The sequence below is a fragment of the Trichomycterus rosablanca genome, chromosome 22 (assembly GCF_030014385.1).
Source record: "Trichomycterus rosablanca isolate fTriRos1 chromosome 22, fTriRos1.hap1, whole genome shotgun sequence".
In the NCBI taxonomy this organism is placed as follows: Eukaryota; Metazoa; Chordata; class Actinopteri; order Siluriformes; family Trichomycteridae; genus Trichomycterus; species Trichomycterus rosablanca.
This window is the reverse complement of record NC_086009.1, coordinates 17,957,637-17,980,556: the sequence shown is the minus strand read 5'-3', so window position 1 is coordinate 17,980,556 and position 22,920 is coordinate 17,957,637. Positions and strand designations below refer to the sequence as shown.

Genomic DNA, 22,920 nt, shown 5'->3' with positions numbered 1-22,920 from the left:
ACGTTGTACAGTGTGTATTGTGTACAACCCTGTTAGCTACTGTTTCACCAAACATATTGCTCTGAGGTTTTATAAATGTCGATACCAACGTTGGTATTGGTATCGGATCGATACTTTAGTGAGAGAGAGGAGCTGTGTGGGGATGTTTTACTGCAGTAAATAATAATAATAATAATAAATAAAAAATAATTTAAAGTTTAAAACATTTGTGTTTAAAACACGTTCAGCTCGTATAAAAGTCAAGTCAACTTTATTTATATAGCTTTTTACAATAGACATGGTCTCAAAGCAACTTTACAAAATCCAGGACCAACAGATACAAAAACCCCTGTTGAGCAAGCCGAGGGCGACTGTGGCAAGGAAAAACTCCCTGAAAATTACAGGAAGAAACCTTGAGAGGAACCAGACTCAGCAGGGCCCATCCTTCTTGGGTGGTCTGGAGGAAACTTTAAATAAGTAGGATTTACACAAATCATACAAACACAGAATTAAATGAACTAAGTTATAACTGGCAATAAATAAATAAATAAATAATAATAGAGTTATTATTCGGTCTAGTCTTTAATAAAGTCTGTAGTGAGTTCTTGTCATTCTTGGTGCAATTACTCCCGACCCGTCACATCTGGCAGGAGCAGCAATATTGGTTATTGAATCTTTAACCTCGGCGGGTAGACAGGTTTCCATCAGAATGCCCTTGGGGTAAAACAATAGAGAATGTAGTTAATAATGTACAATGCTAGTTATGTAAAACAGTTTTACAGAGAGTTTTAGACTCCGGCAGCCCTAATTATTACAGCATAATTAAAAGGGAGCGCGAGCAGGTAACAAGGTCATGAAGGCTTTCACAGGACATCAGCGCCCACCTCCCCTACCCAAACCAGAGTGATCGGACAGAGTTATCGTAAATAACGAGTACAAATTATTATTTTCATATATGGAACTGCAATCAATTATTTCATTTAAATGTAAACAAACAATATTATAACACGCATTAAAATGAATGATGTGTCGGTTCAGTGATACAATAGTTAATTACTAGGTCACGTGTTTAGCGAGGTGACGTCAATGACGCACCACAGATTGATTGTTTTTGTCGGCGATACAGTGAAAGTAGCAGCAAACACACTTACATACTTACATTACTTATTATTCTTTAGAAGCAGTAAAAGCTGGAGAACCAGAAGCGAAATGAGAGGAAACCATACCGAGACAAACTCAGCTAGGATGCCAGGGATCGTTATTTGGATAAATGATCATCTGTTGGCAGCGTTGATAAACTAAGTTGTTTGCTAGCTGGTGGAACAGCGACCATGTTGCGGTTGTGTCGGTAAATGTTTGAATCGTTCATGCTGCTTATTTTTCACAAAGAGTGTGTAGTTTTTGTCTGTGTCCGTTTACAAGTGCAAATAAGTACATATATTTGAAATTTTACATCACTGTACTTGATTACTGTCCTGATTTGCACTCACTCTTAAAAACAATGATTCTTTAGTGGAGACGATGGTTCATTTGTGTACTTAAAGGCTTCTGTGTATTATGAAATGTAGGAATAATTGTCATCAGAAAAACAAATAATGCAAACCACATTTAATGTTAGTCCACGGACCACGATTATGTTTTGTGTCCTTGATGCCACTTAAAGCTAGCAGAAGCATATATCATCATATATATCTCCCTGCTGAAACGTTCGGATATAACTAATGTTGTTTTTGTTCTTCTTTCATTTCTGACAGAAGATTATACGTTTTTGAATACTTGTATTTGCACATACAGAAATAGGGGCAATTTCATGGAAATTACAGTGTGAATTATACATAGGTAAAGTACAAACGCACTACACACTTTGCGCATCTTACGCAAATTCACAAAACGACCCCAATACGTAGGTCAGTTTCATGAATCGGAGCATGCGTAGTGAGGCTCTTGTTCCGTGTTTGTGTTTTGATGAATAAGTCCTCTTTTCTTTTGACTTTGTACTTATAAATGTAAACAGACTAGCATCTATTTTTATTCAAAATTAACAAGGACACACATACTCGGTCACTATTACAAATGTGCATATTTATTCACCCAGCAAACACAACTTCGAGTTGGTGATGATAGATACTTGATATTTTCCCTGAGGGAAATTATGCCATGATGGTAACGTGAGAAAGCAAAGCACCCAGAAACAAGAAATCTGTCAAAAATTCATTAGTTAATTCATTACTTCATTATAGTAATAAATGCTCTACTCATAAGCCATGACACACTGCTCTCCCTACATGACAGTAAACAAACTGCTTTAATAAGTAAAGAAAGTATCGGTATTGGTGATACTGGCCCTGTATTTACTTGGTATCGGATCTATACCAAATTTTGCAGTATCGCACACCACTAACTCCAACAGCCTGGTCAGAGCCCTGACCTCAACCCCACTGGAAATGCTTGGACTGATTGCAAGCCAGGTCTTCTTGTTCAACATCAGGACAAACATAGTTTTAACTTTTTAAGTTTATGATAAAATAGAACATCAACCACCAGACAATTAAGTCACTCTTTGGTCATTTACGTTCATTCGTTTATTCAAGTGCAAATACCCAAAGTGAAAACAATCTGAAAGCATGTCATGATGCAATATAAAATCATTAGCAAGTCTCTACATCATAGCACAGCTTGTCTGGACACAGAGTCAGTACGTATTATGTGCAAAACTGATAAGGGAGGCGAGAATGCATACACATTTTTAATCACTGTCAAAAATAAGTGTCATTTGATTCTCAGTAAATTAAAAAAAGAAAAGAATAATATTAATTGTGACTGAAATGTATAAGTGTCAGTAATGGCTATGTAAATGTAATAAACAGGATGGATTTAAAACACTATATTAACACTTAGAAGGCCTGGAAGCCTTAAAGACTACAAAAATACAAGCCTATTTGAAAATGAAGTTTACACTCACTTCTATGGGACATGTGTGCCATGGCAATCTCGAGATTTAAGTCATTTTTGCAACTTTCTTTTTCTGTGACTGAGTAAATAAAACATAAATTTTTGTAAAAAAAAAAGTGAATCAGTTTTGTTTCTAAATAATTCATAAGGATTTAAAATACAGCAAACAGAATTACTATTTGGTGATGGGAAAAGTTCTATAATGCAGTTTAACTTGAAAACCTGAAATAATTATAACTAATTACAGCTGGTGACTTTTCTGTGGCCATATAATAGTCCTAGTTTGACTGTACCTATTACAGAGTTTATGAAACAGTCTTTTGCCAAGGTCAGGAAGGATGATCATGTTGCTGAAAGAAAAAAAAACAGGTCTGCCAGCTTAGAAGCTGCCGTGCAATAAAGAAGCCACTGCTTCTGCTTTTTTGTTTTTATTATGAGCAACAAACGTAGGTCAAACTATTAAGTGATGATTATGGAGCAGGGGCTGTTTTTGCACTAGACATTGTGAGATAAAGCTTGACTGTGGACAGTGTTAGCTTTGTTCCAGCAGCTTCTAATTCATAATAGACCGGTTTTGCATGATTCTTGGGTCATATCTGTGTATCCAGATAATCTTCCACTCAGTATAAGGAAAGAGTTTCAGGTTTCCCAGGCTTGGCAAGAGGTCAGCATTCCCTATTTATACTGGCCCAGACAAGTTACCAGCTGCAATCAATAATCACAAACACAAATTTGATGGCCATGCTACATAAATATAAATGTAATTTTTAGAAGCTTTTTAGAAAACCCAGGTACTCAACTCAAGTAGCAAAAATGTCAAAACTGCCACGTCTGTAAACTTTTCACTACAGTAATATTTAAATTAATAAAGCCTTGTAAAAAACAGAAATGGTTGTGTAAGCCTCGTTGAGCAGAAATCTAACTCTTCTTCATTCTAATCAAGACCTCTATGATGATAAAAGGTCCAATGTTATAAGAAGGCACATCAAAATTAAGAAAGGATAAAATCCAACACAGTTATTGTAAAGAACATGGCATCTTGAAACATCACCTCTGATTTATACTGTCTAATTACTATGCCAAAATGTAAAACTATGCTCTTCAGTTCAGTAGAATGTGATTTTGGGACAGGACCATAAATTGAAAGCATGGCAAAAACACATCCTTCAAAACACAATAAATAAAAATAGTACAACAGTGCAAACTAAACAATAAGTAAACTAAGCAACAATGAGAACGTGATTTTCTGATAAACATTACAGACAAAAAATTTAATTTCACAATTTGACTTGTGCACTCGCACGTTTTAATATTAAAAGAACCAGATTTGTGGTTATGGGTCCCTGAAAATGCCCCATTTTTCTAAACTAGCCTTTCCATTAGCACATATTTGAGATCCCAACAAGATCTCCGAAGTCACACTTCAGGTATCCAGGTTTGTAGCAGGTTTGAGACCAGTCAACGTGCTGAAGCTGCTGATCCAACACTGAAGATGGGCAGTAAATAAAAATCAAAAACATCTCGTCATGTGTGTGCCAGTTGGAGCTCCTCCAGACCGTGCTTGCCCAAATGGTAGCGTGCCAGGTCCTTTCTGGTCACCAGACCCATGACCTTTAACACAGGGATACAGCAAACAGTGAGGAATGAATAGCCAATGGTATTAACAGGAGCTAGTCGTTTTAAAATAGCCCTGACTTGCTTTGTATATTCAGAGGAATTAAAATATTTTGACTCATCATTGTAATACACAATAATACACTGTCCCCTCGTGGTGAACAGTGGAAAAACTTAACCTAAGCTTTGCAATGAGCAAACATAAACATTAAATTTATTATGTTTACACGTTCTATACACCACCTGCTGAGTAAAACTCAGAAAATAATAAGTAATAATGACATGAGCTAAAGCTAGGAATACTTAATAGCAAATCTGTACCCAATTTGAATAGAAAATAACCAAAATAGGTAATTAACTAAGGGTGCCAAAACTTGTACACACAACTCCATAAAGTATCCAGTAGTGTATGTTCTTTACCCTGTTTACGTCATCAACCACCACCAAGTGTCTGAGCCCCAGTGCCCGGAATAACTTAAACACGCGAGGCAGTGAAGTCTCCTAAAAACAAAAACACACAACCACAGTTCAAATGATCATGTTAGAAAAATAGTACCAGTGCTTCTAATTATGCTCATTATTAGTTATAAGTATGAATAGTAAGACTTTTTATTAGTATTTAAGAGCAGACCTGAGGCACCGTATATGGCGTAGGGTTCATAAACTCTGTCAGGTCCATCATGCACTCCCTTTCATCCTGGGAAACATGAATGGACTGGATGGGAGGGAAACGGGGATACGCGTCTCTGAAGTCCTTCAGCTGAAGCTTGCGCTGATGCAGCCGTGAGTGAGCTCTTTCCACAAACACCTGCAGAACACATACACAGCCGGTCGAGTCACAACAACCAAGTTTTAGCTTTCTCTCAGCTGTGCAAATCTCTCACAACAAATGCAAAAACAAGCTGAGTTTGCTCATAGCTGGATCTAAGCATAGACAAAATAGATGCATGAGACCCTTTCCTGACAAGGGGTACCAGACAAAATGGACCTAATAAATGTGTATATATGGGATTTTTTTGCCAGCTCATTATTTGAAATGATAGATGTTGTCCCCAACACTTTTTGCAAGCAGTCACAGTTTACGTCTAGAATGAATCTAAATCTCGGATTTTCTAAACCTTCACTCACCATTTGAACATTTTCTGTGTACCTGGGTATCACATCCAGGCTAATTTTATATTGGTGTAAGTTTCCTATTCCTATAGTTTATTTTAGGTTAGATTTTTCTACAAAATGTCCCAACTTTTCTGGAAATAGAGTTTGTATTTACCAGCATCACTCACCTTGTGTTTGAGCAGGACAATGAGCTGAGACCGAAGGATAAGACCACAGAGCCTTCCTGGCTGTACAAACCAGAAACAACACATCAATCCAGATGCAGGTAAAAACAGAACAGTGATCCTAGTAGCCTAAACAAGAAGTAAAGTAAAATCGGGACCTTTTTACTTATATGAAACAGAATGGTACCTACCTCGTCATCGGCAGTGCCCTGGACGATCACAGGAAAGCCGTTGTGATTGGTGGACGTGTTGCTTAGGACATCCACTATGGTGCCCACCTTCTCCACATTGCTGAAGCAGGTGACTGGAGAGCTCATGACTTCTCTGTGGAACAACATTGGCACAATCAGTCCGGGTTACAGTAAAGCCTGGTTTACGCTTAAAAAAAAAAAAAATGCTATAAACAACCAACTTAACACTGGTAATATAGTACTGGCATTACTTTTTTACTGTTTTTTTTTTTTTTTTAATTCATGTGCACATGGTGGTGTAATAAACACACCTGTTTACTCTAGTGGTCTATTGTAGACATCCGTTTCCACATCAACATTTTATAAGGTACAAACCAGCTGACATTTAGCACAGACCCCTGTGTGAGCTGACAGCTGATTTTTGTTGCAGGTTTCAGTCTGTACTTTTATTTAGCATGTTTATAACTTATAAGGAAGTACTTCATAAGTGCATCATAAGGAAATAGGAAAGCTTGATGAAAGACAGGTGAGTGTTTGTATAATAACTATCAAAGAGATTGTGGAATGGCATCCGCCGCTCCTCCCATAAAAAAATCACAACAGTCACAACAAACAGTGTCTTAATTCATAAGGAATGTACTGTCATTTAAAGGTCTACGGTGTCTGAATACTTTTAATCCTATTATTTACTTCTTGTTTTTGTAAATATATATAAATACATACAAATATTTCAATATTTATATTTAGTACAAAGCTTGTGAATGTGTGCATTGGAAATACATTACATATATTACATTAGTATTAAGTAAAGGTGTGTAAAATCACTAAGATAAAATAAATTTTATGTTTCCAACTTTGTAGCTACAGTTTTATAATTATAATTGTTTGATCATTGTTAATTGTCGTCTATTGTATTAGTGATTTGGATAGTTTGAGTATAAATGTAAGCTGTGTGGAAAATATAAATAAAAATATTCCTAGTTGATTAACCAGAGCTACAATGTTCAGTAAGGATGTAAATGTACTTTACCTGGCAGTCAGACAGTGAGATGTTGCAGGAGCTTCCCAGTGCAAGAAAGGAACACTCTGGAGTTTAATGTGAACATCATAAAGACCCTGCAAACAACACAAATGTATCAGATGAACAAGAAACCACTTTCCTGGACCCAAACAGAAATACACATAAAGTTTCACTAATCAAGTTTACAAAAGTCTGTTAATTGGGCACTCATCAGTTGGCACAATGGGGTGGGAAGTGGAGGCAGAGGGATTAGCATCCTATCCTGTTGCGCCTAGTGATTCTGGGCAAACTGGACCTGCCACAACCCCGACAAGATAACCCCCGCTTCCAAAAAAATAACAGCATTTAGTTCATCATATGACAGCATTGCTGCCTGCTTCAGGAGGGTAAGGGCTGACACGTGCTTCCTCCAAGACACGTGTAGACAGACCACAGTCTTTTTATAAGCTGCAGCTTGTTTAATATCGTCGAACAGGTCAAAACATTTGGAAAAAGATTTCTGCTTACTTCCATTCACAAAAGATCACAGAGACCCAGGACTGGCTGTTGTTGCATGCATCTCTAACCCAGAAAGCAGAAACCAGCTTAATGCTCCTGAGAATGAACTAGTGAGGTCCACACTACTGGCTAAGCGCTTATTCTGCTATTTATTTCAATAAGTTAATTCATTATTATAATCATTTGAGTCATTATTGTGCAGGTCTTATTGGAACCTTACTTCTATGAAGTAATCCCCCACAATCTTGGCCGTCATCAGTACCAGCATGATAGGGAGACCGTAGGTCACGTTTCCAGTGGCTTCCATTAAGATGACCGTCAAACTTAGGGTCATTCTGACAATCCCACCTGCAGACCCAATATGAAAAAAGAAACATGCTTTTATTCTATGTCATGTGATACAGAGATCAGTGATGGTAAGACTACATTCCAGAATATTTACTGACAAAGCATAAGGAAACTAACACATGACCGCAAAACAACAATGACTCACCGAGTTGGGCTGCGGCTCCAATCAGTGCGTACTTTCCGGGATCTGCCCAAACCTAAAAAATTATTGATACACAATCTGTCAACACTGGTCTACTGCAGTCACAACATGTAAAGAAGGTATTTTAGTTTTAAATTAATTTAAGAAAATAAAAGCATGATACAGAAACATCGAAGTGACATGACATGATATACAGTACAGGCCAAAAGTTTGGACACACCTTCTCATTCAATGCGTTTTCTGTATTTTCATGACTATTTACATTGTAGATTCTCACTGAAGGCATCAAAACTATGAATGAACACATGTGGAGTTATGTACTTAACAAAAAAAGGTGAAATAACTGAAAACATGTTTTATATTCTAGTTTCTTCAAAATAGCCACCCTTTGCTCTGATTACTGCTTTGCACACTCTTGGCATTCTCTCAATGAGCTTCAAGAGGTAGTCACCTGAAATGGTTTTCCAACAGTCTTGAAGGAGTTCCCAGAGGTGTTTAGCACTTGTTGGCCTGTTTGCCTTCACTCTGCGGTCCAGCTCACCCCAAACCATCTCGATTGGGTTCAGGTCCGGTGACTGTGGAGGCCAAGTCATCTGCCGCAGCACTCCATCACTCTTTTTCTTGGTCAAATAGCCCTTACACAGCCTGGAGGTGTGTTTGGGGTCATTGTCCTGTTGAAAAATAAATGATGGTCCAACTAAACGCAAACCAGATGGGATGGCATGTCGCTGCAGGATGCTGTGGTAGCCATGCTGGTTCAGTGTGCCTTCAATTTTGAATAAATCCCCAACAGTGTCACCAGCAAAACACCCCCACACCATCACAGCTCCTCCTCCATGCTTCACAGTGGGAACCAGGCATGTGGAATCCATCCGTTCACCTTTTCTGCGTCTCACAAAGACACGGCGGTTGGAACCAAAGATCTCAAATTTGGACTCATCAGACCAAAGCACAGATTTCCACTGGTCTAATGTCCATTCCTTGTGTTTTTTGGCCCAAACAAATCTCTTCTGCTTGTTGCCTCTCCTTAGCAGTGGTTTCCTAGCAGCTATTTGACCATGAAGGCCTGATTTGCGCAGTCTCCTCTTAACAGTTGTTCTAGAGATGGGTCTGCTGCTAGAACTCTGTGTGGCATTCAACTGGTCTGTGATCTGAGCTGCTGTTAACTTGCGATTTCTGAGGCTGGTGACTCGGATGAACTTGTCCTGAGAAGCAGAGGTGACTCTTGGTCTTCCTTTCCTGGGTCGGTCCTCGTGTGTGCCAGTTTCGCTGTAGCGCTTGATGGTTTTTGTGACTCCACTTGGGGACACATTTAAAGTTTTTGCAATTTTCCGGACTGACTGACCTTCATTTCTTAAAGTAATGATGGCCACTCGTTTTTCTTTAGTTAGCTGATTGGTTCTTGCCATAATATGAATTTTAACAGTTGTCCAATAGGGCTGTCGGCTGTGTAGTAACCTGTCTTCTGCACAACACAACTGATGGTCCCAACCCCATTGATAAAGCAAGAAATTCCACTAATTAACCCTGATAAGGCACACCTGAAAACCATTTCAGGTGACTACCTCTTGAAGCTCATTGAGAGAATGCCAAGAGTGTGCAAAGCAGTAATCAGAGCAAAGGGTGGCTATTTTGAAGAAACTAGAATATAAAACATGTTTTCAGTTATTTCACCTTTTTTTGTTAAGTACATAACTCCACATGTGTTCATTCATAGTTTTGATGCCTTCAGTGAGAATCTACAATGTAAATAGTCATGAAAATACAGAAAACGCATTGAATGAGAAGGTGTGTCCAAACTTTTGGCCTGTACTGTATGTATTTTTTTCCTTTTAAGCAGCCCTTTCAGCAAGTGTCCAAAACTGACTGCACACATTAAATAATACATGCACTGCAAATGGTCCATGGGTTGCAGATTTAAAAAAAACCTGGCTTAAACAGACAGTTCCAGATACTCACTGATTTGCTGGAGGTCATTTGGGGCAGAAGGATACCGATGAGTCGTCCCCAGGCAGCTCCGATCAGGAAAGAGGGGATGAAGACCCCAGCTGACACGGTCAGTCCGTAAGTCCAGCACGCCAAGAGGAAGTAGGTCAGAGTAAAAAGTCCCAAAGTCATTGGGTTATAGGTGCCTGAGAAAATCAGCAGAATTATTACACACAGCACCGGGGCATGGAAGAGGTCCGCTACTATAAATTATGTCTATCAAGTCCTTACATAAAAACTAGATACTAAACAGCCTAAACTTTCTTTTTCTAAGCCCTTAACACATTGGAAAAAGTATTCCTCTGTTTTTGCACCCAACATAACTGACTGTCACAACCTAGACTCGTATAAATTTGACATGAAAATATCATTTCTAAATCAGGCATTTATTTTCTTAGTAAAAAGAATAAAGTACTGAAGTGTTTGGCAAAATAGCAGCAAGTCTTGGGGATGATTTTAGCAAATACATGGCTTGTAAACATTAATCTGAATTAAAGCTTAATCAGTTAAGTAACATAATATTCAGATTAAACTACAAAAGCTAAATTGTAGTAATAAATTCAAGATTCGTCCAGTCCTGCTTTGTTGTTGCGACACTTCTATAAATCAAATTCCACAACTTGTTTATATTTACAAAGAATAATAAACATAGAAAATCTTTTCTTCATACTTTGGTCAGTTAAATAAAGGTTCCAGAGAATCGTTCTTATTGCATTTTACAAAGCGTCCCAACTTTTCAGGAAATGGGGTTTGTAGTTTAGGGGGTTGAACTGTTTAGTGATATGTTGTAAAGTCCTTAAATCCATGCAGTGGTTTTAATGCTGGAAAATAATGTCACTGTACCTGTCTTAACAGCATTTATATGAGGACAACAAACAGGGGGTGATTTAGGTGCACTGATCTGCCTCCACATGGCACCACCCCATAAGAACCTCAAGCAGGAGTTAACGATTTATACTATAACATGCTAATAAATACATTAATCATTAAGATTTGAAGTCTTTCCATTACAATGAGCTGCCATCGTGAAATGAAGCCCATCCAACCCTTTGCCCCTCAGCCAACCAGATCTGTAGGATGCCTGGCCAGGTTAGTAGCACTAATGAGATTCGAAGGCAGTCATGAACTGGACAGGGCACTGATCCACTGCAGGGTTTTATTATGCATTCATTATTGCAGTTAATATGCAGAATCCATACTGATATAAACCTGCTTCCATTTGTAATGTGTAATAGTTCGAGTCTTGTGATTTAAATAATATAAAAGTTTTTTTAACAGTTTTACTGTTCCGATTCCGATCACTTACAACAACCAAAAACTTGCAGAACATAAAAAAGCAACACAAACTCTAAAGCAGCCTAAAATCATTAATTATATAATTTAAGGATAGATGGAAGTACTGACAAACACACACACACACACACACACACACACACACACCTGGTGGATTGTGAAAAAGACTCCTCACACTTCGCTCTGGTGTATTAAAGAATGCTGTTGCCATTGCATTATATTCTCCATCTGCACAGAAGAGCTGAAAAGTAAAAAAGTAAATGGATAACTCATCAGCATTTTTAATCTGCATTTCATTATTATAGCTGTGCTTTATTTGTAAGGGGGACTCTAAGAACACAGTACAGTTCAGCCCAGTGATTCTAACCCTCTCCATTCCTCAGACATTGTATAATCATAAACAGTCCAGCTTAAAAGCCTTATTTTCAATACCTGTGTACTTTCTGTACACAGAACAAAAAAGTTTTGTGAAAAATGTCGTACAATTGAATACACCTTAGTAGAAAAGCAATTACAATTCATTTTATTCATAGCATTGTCTATTTTAATGTACTATAGCCTATTCACATGGACAGTTCTTTTTAAGGGACTTTGCATGTCTTTCTCACACGGTAGGGCATCTCTTAATAGGGCAAATGCATCATGCTAACATGATGATAAAATCATAACATAATCTAAAATCATTTACCCACCTGTAGAGGATAGTCCTCCGGAGTCTCGTTCTCCAGAGGCTGGCAGTCGTTAGAGAAATAAATCATGGCGAAGGAGACAGTAGCTGAAACTGCAGCAACCAGCATGGCCTCCATCACCTGCAAACACGGCCGGTGTACGTACCTAAAAAAAAACAGCATTATAATTATAGCTAATATAATTATAATTAAATAAATGCAGCCTCAAATGCATGCCCACATTAGAAACCTGTACCTGATTCGGAAAATTGTCAGCCAGTAATTGAGGATGTTGAAGAGCGCTCCCAAAACACCACCTACATGACAGGAAGCAAGAAATAGAAATAAATATTGAACTGTGTTTACTCTTATAATGTATATTAGGATACAGAAGGTTATCTGGTTTACCTATTGCTCCCATGGCTATGAAAATTGGAATCTCATAGATACCATACTGCACGCTCTGTAAGAGAAAGCAAAACCAAGACATTTATTGTCAGCAAAAAGTAAAGCTGTAATTCTTGTTATTTTCAAATCCTAAAAAAACACCTGAAAGTTGCATTCAAGTTGAATTTAAGTTGTTTAAAAAGTGAAAAATTAGCTATGCTTAAGTATTTAGTCCTTGGTTAATACTTGGTTAGTACACTTCCCCAAGATAGACTAAAGCTGAAGTTAAGTGCTTTGACTTACTTCCATGTCAAAGGTGCCAAAGTTGATGAGACCAGGGTTGGAAAGCTCGCCCGCTTTGCCATGGTAGATACTCAAGATGAAGTTCAATGTGAACGTAGAGATCATTGACGCAAAAAACTAGTTTAAGAGAAATAAAAAAATGTTGTTTAACAAAAATGAAACAAAGAATCAAGCAGGTCTTTACCACCATAATAAAAAGCTAGGACTACAAGTAAATACATGTAACTACATGTGCAGTAGCCAATCGCTTCAATTCAACCACATAGGACAGGTTCACACAGTAATCAGTATCGCAAACAGAGTGTCACAAACTGATCTGATGGTTCCCCGTCTCTGTACAAGTGCCATCAACCAGCCAACAGAGGCCCCTCTTGTAGCATGAGGAATCCCATCTGCCCACTCTCTCCCTGAGACAGCCAATCATAGCCAATCGTAGGCGCCTAGCCGGCTGATAGCAGAGCTGAGATTCGAACTCGAAAGCTCAAGATCCCAGCAGTGGGGGGTTAGCACCTTTTACCACTGCACCACCCATATGTGTTACGTTATACATGAATTGTAATCGAAAATCATTTATAAATGACATTAAATAAAATATGAAATAAAGCATTGTTTACATAATAAATCCAATTTTAAGATCACTTACAATCCTCCAGGTCAGCATCTGGTTCCAGAAAGATGCCCCCTCCTCTAAACTGAAGAGTACTCCACCTGTATGAGGACACATGAGCACAGATTATTTTTTTAGTCTTATTCCTATAGGTGTACCAGACTTTGCACACTTATCTAGCCATATAAAATTTCCATATACTTCATTTCTGTACTAAAACACTTTCAGAAAGCCAAACCAGACACAAGCAGATGCAAGCAGACATGCTTTCCACACCACCAAGTTTAAGTCTCACCAACAGGAGCTCCAAACGCAGCAGAGACTCCAGCAGCAGCTCCAGCAGAAACAAAGTCTCTCTTCTCAGTGTCCCTACGAAAGTACTCAAAGATCTGCACACATACAACAAGAACCCTATCAGATTTTTGTCACAGTCAAAAAGCAGCCATGCAGCCATTTAATACGTGCAGAAAAACATCAGCAATAGAATGAGCTACTCAAAACCTCTGTTTCAAAAGTCAAGTGTCAAGATGGGTCCACTGGAAACACTAGGCACATGGCAAATACACACCCTAGACAGGGCACAAATCCATCCTCACCCATACACTTACTTACTCACACTCGCATATCTGGAGCAGGCTTGTGGAAATATGGATCCCAAACTAAACTTGGGAACATTTTTTGTATTAGTCAACAAAAGGACTTTTGGTAGAAAAGCAAAGTAGCATAAAACTGATTAAACATTTATTAAATATCAATCAGATAATACATGCTTGTTACATTTTTAACTCTGGGTTGAAACAAAATATGAAGGACATTTATAAACTTTCGGTTTAGGATAATGTCAGACCTGGTGCAGCAGGCTATAAAAAAAAAATTATGGAAACTCTGACCTTGAAGTCTTTTTTTAGTGAAGTACTTCTGCCTTGGGACACACCGGCTGCTACAACAGCTCCAGAGTGAATCATCGGCCCTTCCTAGAGAGAGAAGGACAAATATGATTACAATTACTGCAAATATGTTCACAGTCTTTCAACATTTTACTTCATTCTGTTCATCTTGGAAACAAGCACAGGGGTGACTGAGAGGGCACAGTCCAGCTGGGAGCATATCAATGCCACACTTGAGAAGGATCATGAGACTGGGTTGGCAGACGCTGGCTGGAATAATATTTAGATAACAAAACAGCATGAAAGCAACTTTATTTTCATACAGATAAAAAAAGAATGACAGTTGTTTTAAAGTCAAGTTTAAAACTAAAGGATTTCAGCTTTTCAGTATAAATTGGATATAAAATTGGAATTTGGCAGATGAAATGAAAAAAATGTATATCTGGATTTGTGAAAACAGTTGCTGTATGTATGTTTTTAAGCAGCTTCTGGCATGTTTTTGTTTTTTATTTTCCAAAAATGTGACAATGCAATAAGGTGAAAAATTAAGTTTTGTTAAATAAATTGTGTTGCAATCATTTAGTCACCAAAAAAAAATTTGCAGAAATGACTGAAGTGTCAAGGTTGCTGTGGCGTACATTTCACCCACACGCTTGTGAACTTCTGATGGCATTTTTCATTACACACAACTCAGAAACTGCAGAAACAAGGGAAATGCAAATTGCTTTTTATTTCACCTTTCCCACAGCGAGTCCTCCAGCCACTGAGCAGATCACACCACAAACCTTCACCACCAGAGTCTGCAAACACATACAGCTGCCATCAGCACTTATTTCTGTTTACTGCATAACGATACTTTAAAACAAATATACTTTTAATCAATTCCCAGTGTCTTCATTTAATTTCCACCACTTTATCCTGGTCTGGGCTACGGAGATCCAGCTTTTCTGGAATCACTAGGTGCTGCGCAGCAACACACACTAGACAGGATGGCAATCCATTGCAAAGACAATGCCCCAAAAGACACCCCTCCCCAAAGGTATAGTCAGTCCTGTCTGTATGTACCGTAGATGCCCAACCAGCTGATGGAACAGCTGGGGATTTGAAACCTGAATCCCAGCAGTAATGGGCTAGTGTAATTCACCATTGTGCCACAGAGAACCCAATTGCCAGTACAGTTTTTTATCAACCTCTTTTTTATAATTGTCAAGGTTGCAGGGGATCCGGTTTCACCAGCGCAAGGCAGGAATGCACTGGACAGGGTGTCAATCTATCTCAGGGCTCCCAGTATTGTATAATTAATATTGTGATATTAATTTAATAATTTAATGATATTAAAATCATTAAATTCAGAGTTCACCTTAAGTCTGACCACTCGAGGAATCTTCACTCCATTAAGGTAGCACTTGATCTGTGGGATTCCACTACCTGCAGCGATGGGCTAGAAAACACAAGCAAATCTGAAACCTGACGAATCACAATAAAAGGTAAATATAATTTTCAAGGGTTATACAGGACTTTAAAAAGCAAGCATGAAAAAACAGGAAGCGGAAGTACAAGATACCTCAAAGAAAGCGACGATGATGGCACCAAACATGACGTAGGCCGAGTTTAAAACCACCCACAAGATCAAGGAGACGGACAAACCTCCCACATCTGTGAACTTCTCAATGTCTGAGCATTTGGTTAAAGAGCTTCTCTTCAGGTATTGCTTTTCATCATTGAGCTACTGAATGTTTAGTTCTGAAGAGTGCAACTACAGAGACTTTTCAACAGCAGCTAAAGTAGTTAACAGTAAGAACTGCTGAGTCAACACATGCTTCTTTCTGCCAGACTGGGTGAGACATTAATCCAAACCATAAAAATGGTCATTTGTTGTGTTTCAGTATCTGAAAGTACATGCACTTTCCTTTTGATTAAATTGTTTATAAAATAAATTGAATATTGAAGATCCTAGTTAAATGAATGCAAAAAGTGCAAATATTCAGATTCAAATCATTTATATGTGGAGATAAAGAACTGAAAGCTTTAAGGAACTGTATATATAAAACATGAAACTTGATCTACCCGCCAGATTTACTTTTAACCTCTGGAAAACAGTATGGTTGGATTTAATGTCTTATATTTAGTTTAAAATTGCAAAATGGAAACGTGAAAAGTAAGCACTTTTAAGTAAGGATACACTCCTTGACAACATCATACTTCAATCCAGCCAGTTTCTCCACCACAATGTCAATGAAGCAAGCGATTAATCCAGTCAGGACACCAATGAGACCACAAATCACCCAGCGACTGATCTCCAGACATCTGAAGTTCTGTAGTATAAAGTCCAATCATTGCACATTAGAAAGATTAATAAAATGTATTACAATCGATCTTCATGAGAAAAAATACTGCTCATATTTTATTTGTATCGGCACTGTACTGACCATGTAACCCATCCGCCTTTCCTCTTCCAGAAATAACTGGTTCTCGCTGTTGTCATAGTCCAGACTCTGAAACAACCAGCAATGTATGCATAGTTACAAGTGTTTCATCTAATGTTTAAAACTCACAAAATGAAAGAGCATCTTTGTGTTTAAAAGACATGTGGCCCTTTTTGACATGCATTTAGAAATCTATATGGAATCTACATGATTATTTACATTTATGGCATTTAGCAGATGCATTGATCCAAAGTGACTTACTGGTTCTTACTTTTTTAACATAATGTTGTGTTATGTATGCTTATTCGATGTACAGCACTTTGGTCATTGAAGTTGTTTTAAGAGTGCTTTATAAATAAAATTTACTTACTTACTTACTAACTGTGACTGAACACTGTGCAAGCAAACAAGGTTTAAGAGCCTTGTTCAGGGACCAACTGCACCTTGGCAGTGGTGGGGCTTGAACTAATGACCTTCCAGTCAATAGTCCAGTATCTTAACCACTAAGATTTATGTAAGCAAATATGTGTTTTGTATTTAATGTGTGTTAAAACTGTGAGGGACTATGCACCCAAGATTTTCACTCACCTATCACATCTGTGTTAATGTGACGTGACAAAAAAAGTGATTTGATTTTATTTTGACTGAGCTAACAACCCCGAGTCCTTCTGTGTGTTATTACTAGGTTACTAAGGCTAGAAATCCAGCTGTCTTACTAGTATTTACTACTAGTAACCACCAAGAATATGGCCTTGATTAGATTTGATTTAATTTAATTTGATTTAGATTTTTTAGTGTTACTGTTTACAAGGTCATGTGCATGATTAGAGTGACTGGATGTGATTAGATGTGACTGGTTTAAATTGTGGAGCTTAGATAGTGATGGCGACATCATTTGCAAGGTGACATATTACACCTGTCAGTGGGTACCTGGGAAGTCACTGTTTTGCATTGTATTTATTTATTCACCTCAACAATTGATATAATTTACATCTGAAAATCATGGTGCTTTTAACATTTAAAATGCAAGCTTTTCAGTTCAGGGGCCCTTAAAATCTTAGAAGGCCTTTTGTTTGACCATACTTTACCATAAGAACTAAAGATCAGTCAAAATGTAATTGATGTCAGTAAGAAGAAAATCTGGGATTGACATTTTTCATGCATTCCAGCACAGTTCTGAACTGACGGTCAGGACATGTTAAGTGAATTACCTCGAATTTGAGTGAAAGCAGCTTTTCATTGTGTGGAATCTCTTTTACTCTGCTCCTCACAAGGTCCTGCATGTAAAATAAAAGAATGATTAAGAATTAAGACCATTAAAGTGGCACAGGATACAGCTGCTAATAAAGAACTTCTCACCCAAAAGGCTATTTTAGTGCAGAACTGTAAATAAGTGCATCATCAACAGAATGTTATCTAAAAGTGACTTGTCCATTAGTACTGTTCATGTGATCATGTATTTATAAAAGAATCTTCAATCTGAATAAATACACAAATTATAGCATTTCAATTATTGTTATTATTATCTTATTATTATTTTTACATTGGAATTATATTACCAAGGCACTATATTTGAATTTTTTTGCTGAATCTGCCGGTACTTAGGCGGCACTGTAAAATGACATAGAGTCCACACAATCTAATAATAAAAACATAGTACACATAGTAAAAATAATGCAACGTTATAACTCAGGTTAGCACAGTAAGTGCCTCATCAATGTAAATGCAAAATAAAATGAATCTGATGCTTACTTATGAACCTTTATAGAAGCGTTTATATCAGCTAGATTAAATCTATAGCAAGAAGTCATTTTTAAAATGTAGTCAATCAAAAGTAAAGATGTATTTTAAATGTAGTGCATCAAAGGATTAAATCAAACAAACACTTATTTATAATATCAGTAGCTACTTCAATATGTAACAATCTTAAACCTCATGGTAACATCATAAAAGAGCACTACTCAAGAGCCGGTACATGAACCCACACTCAGGTCAGTAATGTACCTGGAAGAATGATGGTGTCTCATGCTGGTGAAGGAACTGCTAATAAAACTAGAGATCATGTGGTATGTGAATCACAGCTTTTTTTTTTTTATCAGTGAGGAAGTGTGAACTCGTTTCAGAGAGATATCCAGAATACTGATTTGGATTGGATGACAGAAAACTAAGTATATTGTTTAGCATCTACATTAGGTGGGTGCTCGTGTAGCACAGCAGTAAACTGTGCAAGCCCACTACCACTGGGATCCCACACAGAGCTGCATCATATACAAAATGCCACCTGTACAACATGTATTAATCTAAAGGACCCATACTAACCACGTTACTTGGGTTGTGGTATTCTCAGCCCAGCAGTAACATTAACATGGTAATTACATGATTATCTTCCTTTAGTCTTTTATCAGTGGACATTTTCTGATCACAGGATAGTGGGTGAGGTCATTTATAGTCAGTATGTACCAGGTAGGTGTACCTAATGAGAGTCATACCTCTTCTGATGTAACATCATCTTCTTCCAGGTCCTCTGTGTTCAGCCTGCCTATATGAAACATGCTTCCTTCAGACAACTGAAAACAAAATACATTACATTAGAAACACAGCTGTCCTTGCTTATGTTCTTGTTTGTCATTTTTCTTTGTTTTATTATTTTAATTAATACATTCAGGTGTAAATCAAAAGTAATGTTTCTGTTCTATAGAATAAATGCATGTCAGTTTTAATCTTATTTAGGTTCAAGACCAAGAATTTTTCAAGAATTAAAAAAACAAAAGCTTAAAAGGAAACAAAAGTAAATAAAACATGATAAAGTATTTTATTTTTCCATTAGGTTGACACTGGCTATTTCCTATGATCTCCTGCTTGTACTTTCCACTGAAAACACACAAACGCAATCACTTCTGTAAATTATGCAAGAATTCTGAATTCCAGGTTTACATCATTTTACAGACAAAAATAAAAATGTTACTCTCAGTAAAATCATTGAGTAGTTGGTCTATGGCATAAGCAACACCAAATCAATTAGAAAATACAAATGTTGTGTTTTGGCCAGGATTCAGTTGGATTTCCTAAGTTTCTTATTTACTATGAAATTAAAAACCCCAAAGTAAGCATGTGTAGATGTCAAAGCAATGATGCATCACTATGCTGTTTTCATTTTTTTCCTAGGCTTTTTTAGCAGCACAAGACTTATGTGGGCCAATTCTCACAAGGTTTCCTACTTACTTACTTTCATACATACATAGACTTTAGTTGTATGCAAAAGTTTGAGCACCCTTGTTATTCTGAAAAAAAAAAAAATCAAACACAGTCCACAATCCTACAGTACATATGTTATTTATATTTGAATGCTTAAAAATAATCAGTAATTGTAACTAAACAAAAGATAGGACACCCTCCAAAGGTCTCTGAACATAATCATTAAAAAATGTTAGCTGGTAAAAAAAAAAGTTCCAAAACATTAAACATTTACTGATTTACAGATTTTCTGAACTGTAAGCTAAAACCTACACACATTAACACCAAAAAGCAGGACATGTATATAAAAGGACAATAAAGACTCTTCCAGCAAGCAATATTCACTGTAAATGCTTTTAAAAAAGGCAGTTAAAAGCAGTTGCTCGGGTCAGGGCAAGAACTGGAAAACCAAGAAAACTCTCAGACAGACCTGCTTATATGCCGGCCAGAAAGGCAAAACAAAACTCACACAACCCCACATACGACTGCAAAAGACCAGCAGAAACATTTTCCTAAACTGTGATGCACTGTTCTATTGTGCAGTTTGTGTATACTAATTGTATACTAATTGATTAGAAGAAAGCTTCACCTATGACCTCATCACAAACGTCAACATCTGATGTACGCAAAACAAAGTCTAGAAGGACAGAAGGGCTGTGAACTGATTATGTAAATTGATTACAAAAATGTGACACAGTCAGTCTGGGAACAGACACAGTCTTAGCAGTGAATGTCAGTGTGTGTGGGTACATTTTAACCATACCGGGCATGCAAGTCAACCCAATAATCTTTCAGAACTAAAAATTAGCAAAAAAAGAGTGGATTAGAGAGTAGATGGATGACTGTGTGATGCCCTGCCATGAACTGGCAACCTGTACAGGGTCTAGAGTGTATTTTCATGTTGCACTCAAGGTCCACCACATCCGTGGTCAGAATAAAGCAACAACGATCCCCCACAGTTTATCCCAGTACATGTTGCCAGTTTATGGTAGGGCATCACACAGTCATCCATCTACTCTCCTACCCACTCGTTGTTGCAAAACGTGTTTAGTTCTGAAAGATTCTTGGGTCAACTTGGGTTTGACATTTTAATTGGCGGGTATTTAAATTAAAGATACATATAGAAGTTTTTGGGGAAGCTGTATGTTGCTTTGACTAAATTAGGAATACCCTTTTGTTTTGTGAACTTTCTGAATACATTTGACTGCTCTCATAGATTGGAAAACACAATGTGTCTGACTGGAAGCTGCACTTGAACAGCCGTGCAAACAATTGGAATATTCAGGTTTCTGGACTGGATTACGAGAAAGAGATGAAAATTAAGGTAAAAATGGAAATGATGTGCACTGTACACATGTGAGTTCATGAGTGCAGAAAAGGTCAGAGTGTGAAAGACGTTCGCAGGTCACAGCGGCTGCCCGAAACAGCGAGGTGAGGACTAAACATAAGTTGATGTGCATTACTGATGCTGGGCTTAGTGGGTAGCACTGTCGCCTCACAGCAAGAAGGTCCTGGGTTCGTTTCCCAGGTGGGGCGATCCGGGTCCTTTCTGTGTGGAGTTTGCATGTTCTCCCCGTGTCTGTGGGGGTTTCCTCCAGGAGCTCCGGTTTTCTCTCACAGTCCAAAGACGTTCAAGTGAGGTGAATTGGTAATACTAAATGGTCCATGGCTAATGTGTTTGACATTAAACTTGTGAACTGATTAATCTGGTGTAACAAGTAACTACATGTTCTGTCATTAATGTAACCATAAATGTACAAGTGTAACAAACATAAGCAGCTGCACTGAGTTAGTAGTTGTTACGTTGGCAAACCTGTATAATCAAGCTTCCAAAGGGCACTTGAAGGCAGCATTACACCTGCACTAAAGTGACAGGAGCCAAACATGTGAAAACAACAACCAGCATCCATCATTCCTTCCTCTCCTGTTCTCTAACACTAAATTCATTATATTCGTACTCTTACAGCTGTATGCGGTGGCTTTCTGATTATACAATGTTTATAAATGTGTCAGTAGATCAAACGACGCATATAACACGATAAACTCAAACAAACTGGTGGTCAGTACTGTAGTTTTACTTACCTGGCCTCCGTATCTGGGCTCTCCTGCTCCGTTCAGAAGCGGGGTTCCTTCTCCCGACCATGACACCTTCTTCACTACATTCGCCATGATGAATTGCACGGCCGCTTATTTAAAAACGACAACATGTAAAGTTAAAATCTTACAGCTGAGACTGAAGAAGCGGCTGGAACATCCATGACTAACAACCACAAGAGGTCTTGTGACCACTGCTACGGCAAGCGAACTGGCTCAAACACAAATACAGAAGCACGGAGTTATGGGTAATGTAGTTTATTTGCACGATGCGCGATGTACAGATTGATGCGCAGGAACCAGACGTGTGTAGGTGTAGGAAACTTTTACTGTTTACTAAGACTTCTTGTTGTGTATTTCTATTCAGTTCTCTGCACATCACCCATCACCATAAAAGCTTTTAAGGAGAGAGGGGTTAAATATTCATGATTGCAACTGGGGCGGCACGGTGGCTAAGTGTGTAGCACTGTCGCCTCACGGCAAGAAGGTCCTGGGTTCGGTCCCCAGATGAGGCGGGCCGGGTCCTTTCTGTGTGGAGTTTGCATGTTCTCCCCGTGTCCGCGTGGGTTTCCTCCGGGTGCTCCGGTTTCCTCCCACAGTCCAAAGACGTGCAAGTGAGGTGAATTGGAAATACAAAATTGTCCATGACCGTGTTTGATATGAACCTTGTGTAATGAGTAACTACCGTTTCTGTCATGAATGTAACCAAAGTGTAAAACATAACGTTAAAATCTTAATAAACAAAAAAAACATGATTGCAACTGTAGCATTCTTTGAAATGCTTTTGAAGACAATATAATATCCTAGACTATATAGCCAAAAGTATGTGGACACACCTTCAAATGACTGAGTTCAGGTCAACATTACTGTACCATTGTTAAGTTCTGTGTGAAAACACTGCAGGGGTTTGCACTGTTTCTGGAACAGAACTGAGACAAAGGTCTTGTGGAGTCCATGTCTCATGGCTCAGGTCTGTGCTTACTTAAACAATATTAAACAGATTGTTTTAA

The 22,920-nt window shown here is 38.0% G+C and overlaps 1 protein-coding gene across 1 annotated transcript; it reads right to left on the bottom strand.

Annotated features, from left to right (window-relative positions):
- Positions 1-2,538: 2,538 nt before the first annotated feature.
- clcn7 (chloride channel 7) lies at positions 2,539-22,015 on the bottom strand. Its single transcript, XM_063019026.1, has 25 exons — positions 21,899-22,015; positions 19,072-19,149; positions 17,794-17,859; positions 16,586-16,651; positions 16,339-16,471; positions 15,721-15,830; positions 15,517-15,597; positions 14,894-14,956; positions 14,160-14,243; positions 13,565-13,658; positions 13,306-13,370; positions 12,663-12,779; positions 12,381-12,435; positions 12,229-12,289; positions 11,997-12,138; positions 11,452-11,545; positions 9,985-10,157; positions 8,029-8,080; positions 7,756-7,883; positions 7,047-7,132; positions 6,017-6,149; positions 5,829-5,888; positions 5,177-5,353; positions 4,966-5,046; positions 2,539-4,542 (listed from the first exon to the last, which is right to left on the bottom strand). The coding sequence occupies exons 1-25, from the start codon at positions 21,983-21,985 to the stop codon at positions 4,456-4,458; spliced, it is 2,373 nt and encodes a 790-aa protein (XP_062875096.1). The 5' UTR covers positions 21,986-22,015; the 3' UTR covers positions 2,539-4,455.
- Between the last annotated feature and the right edge of the window lie 905 nt (positions 22,016-22,920).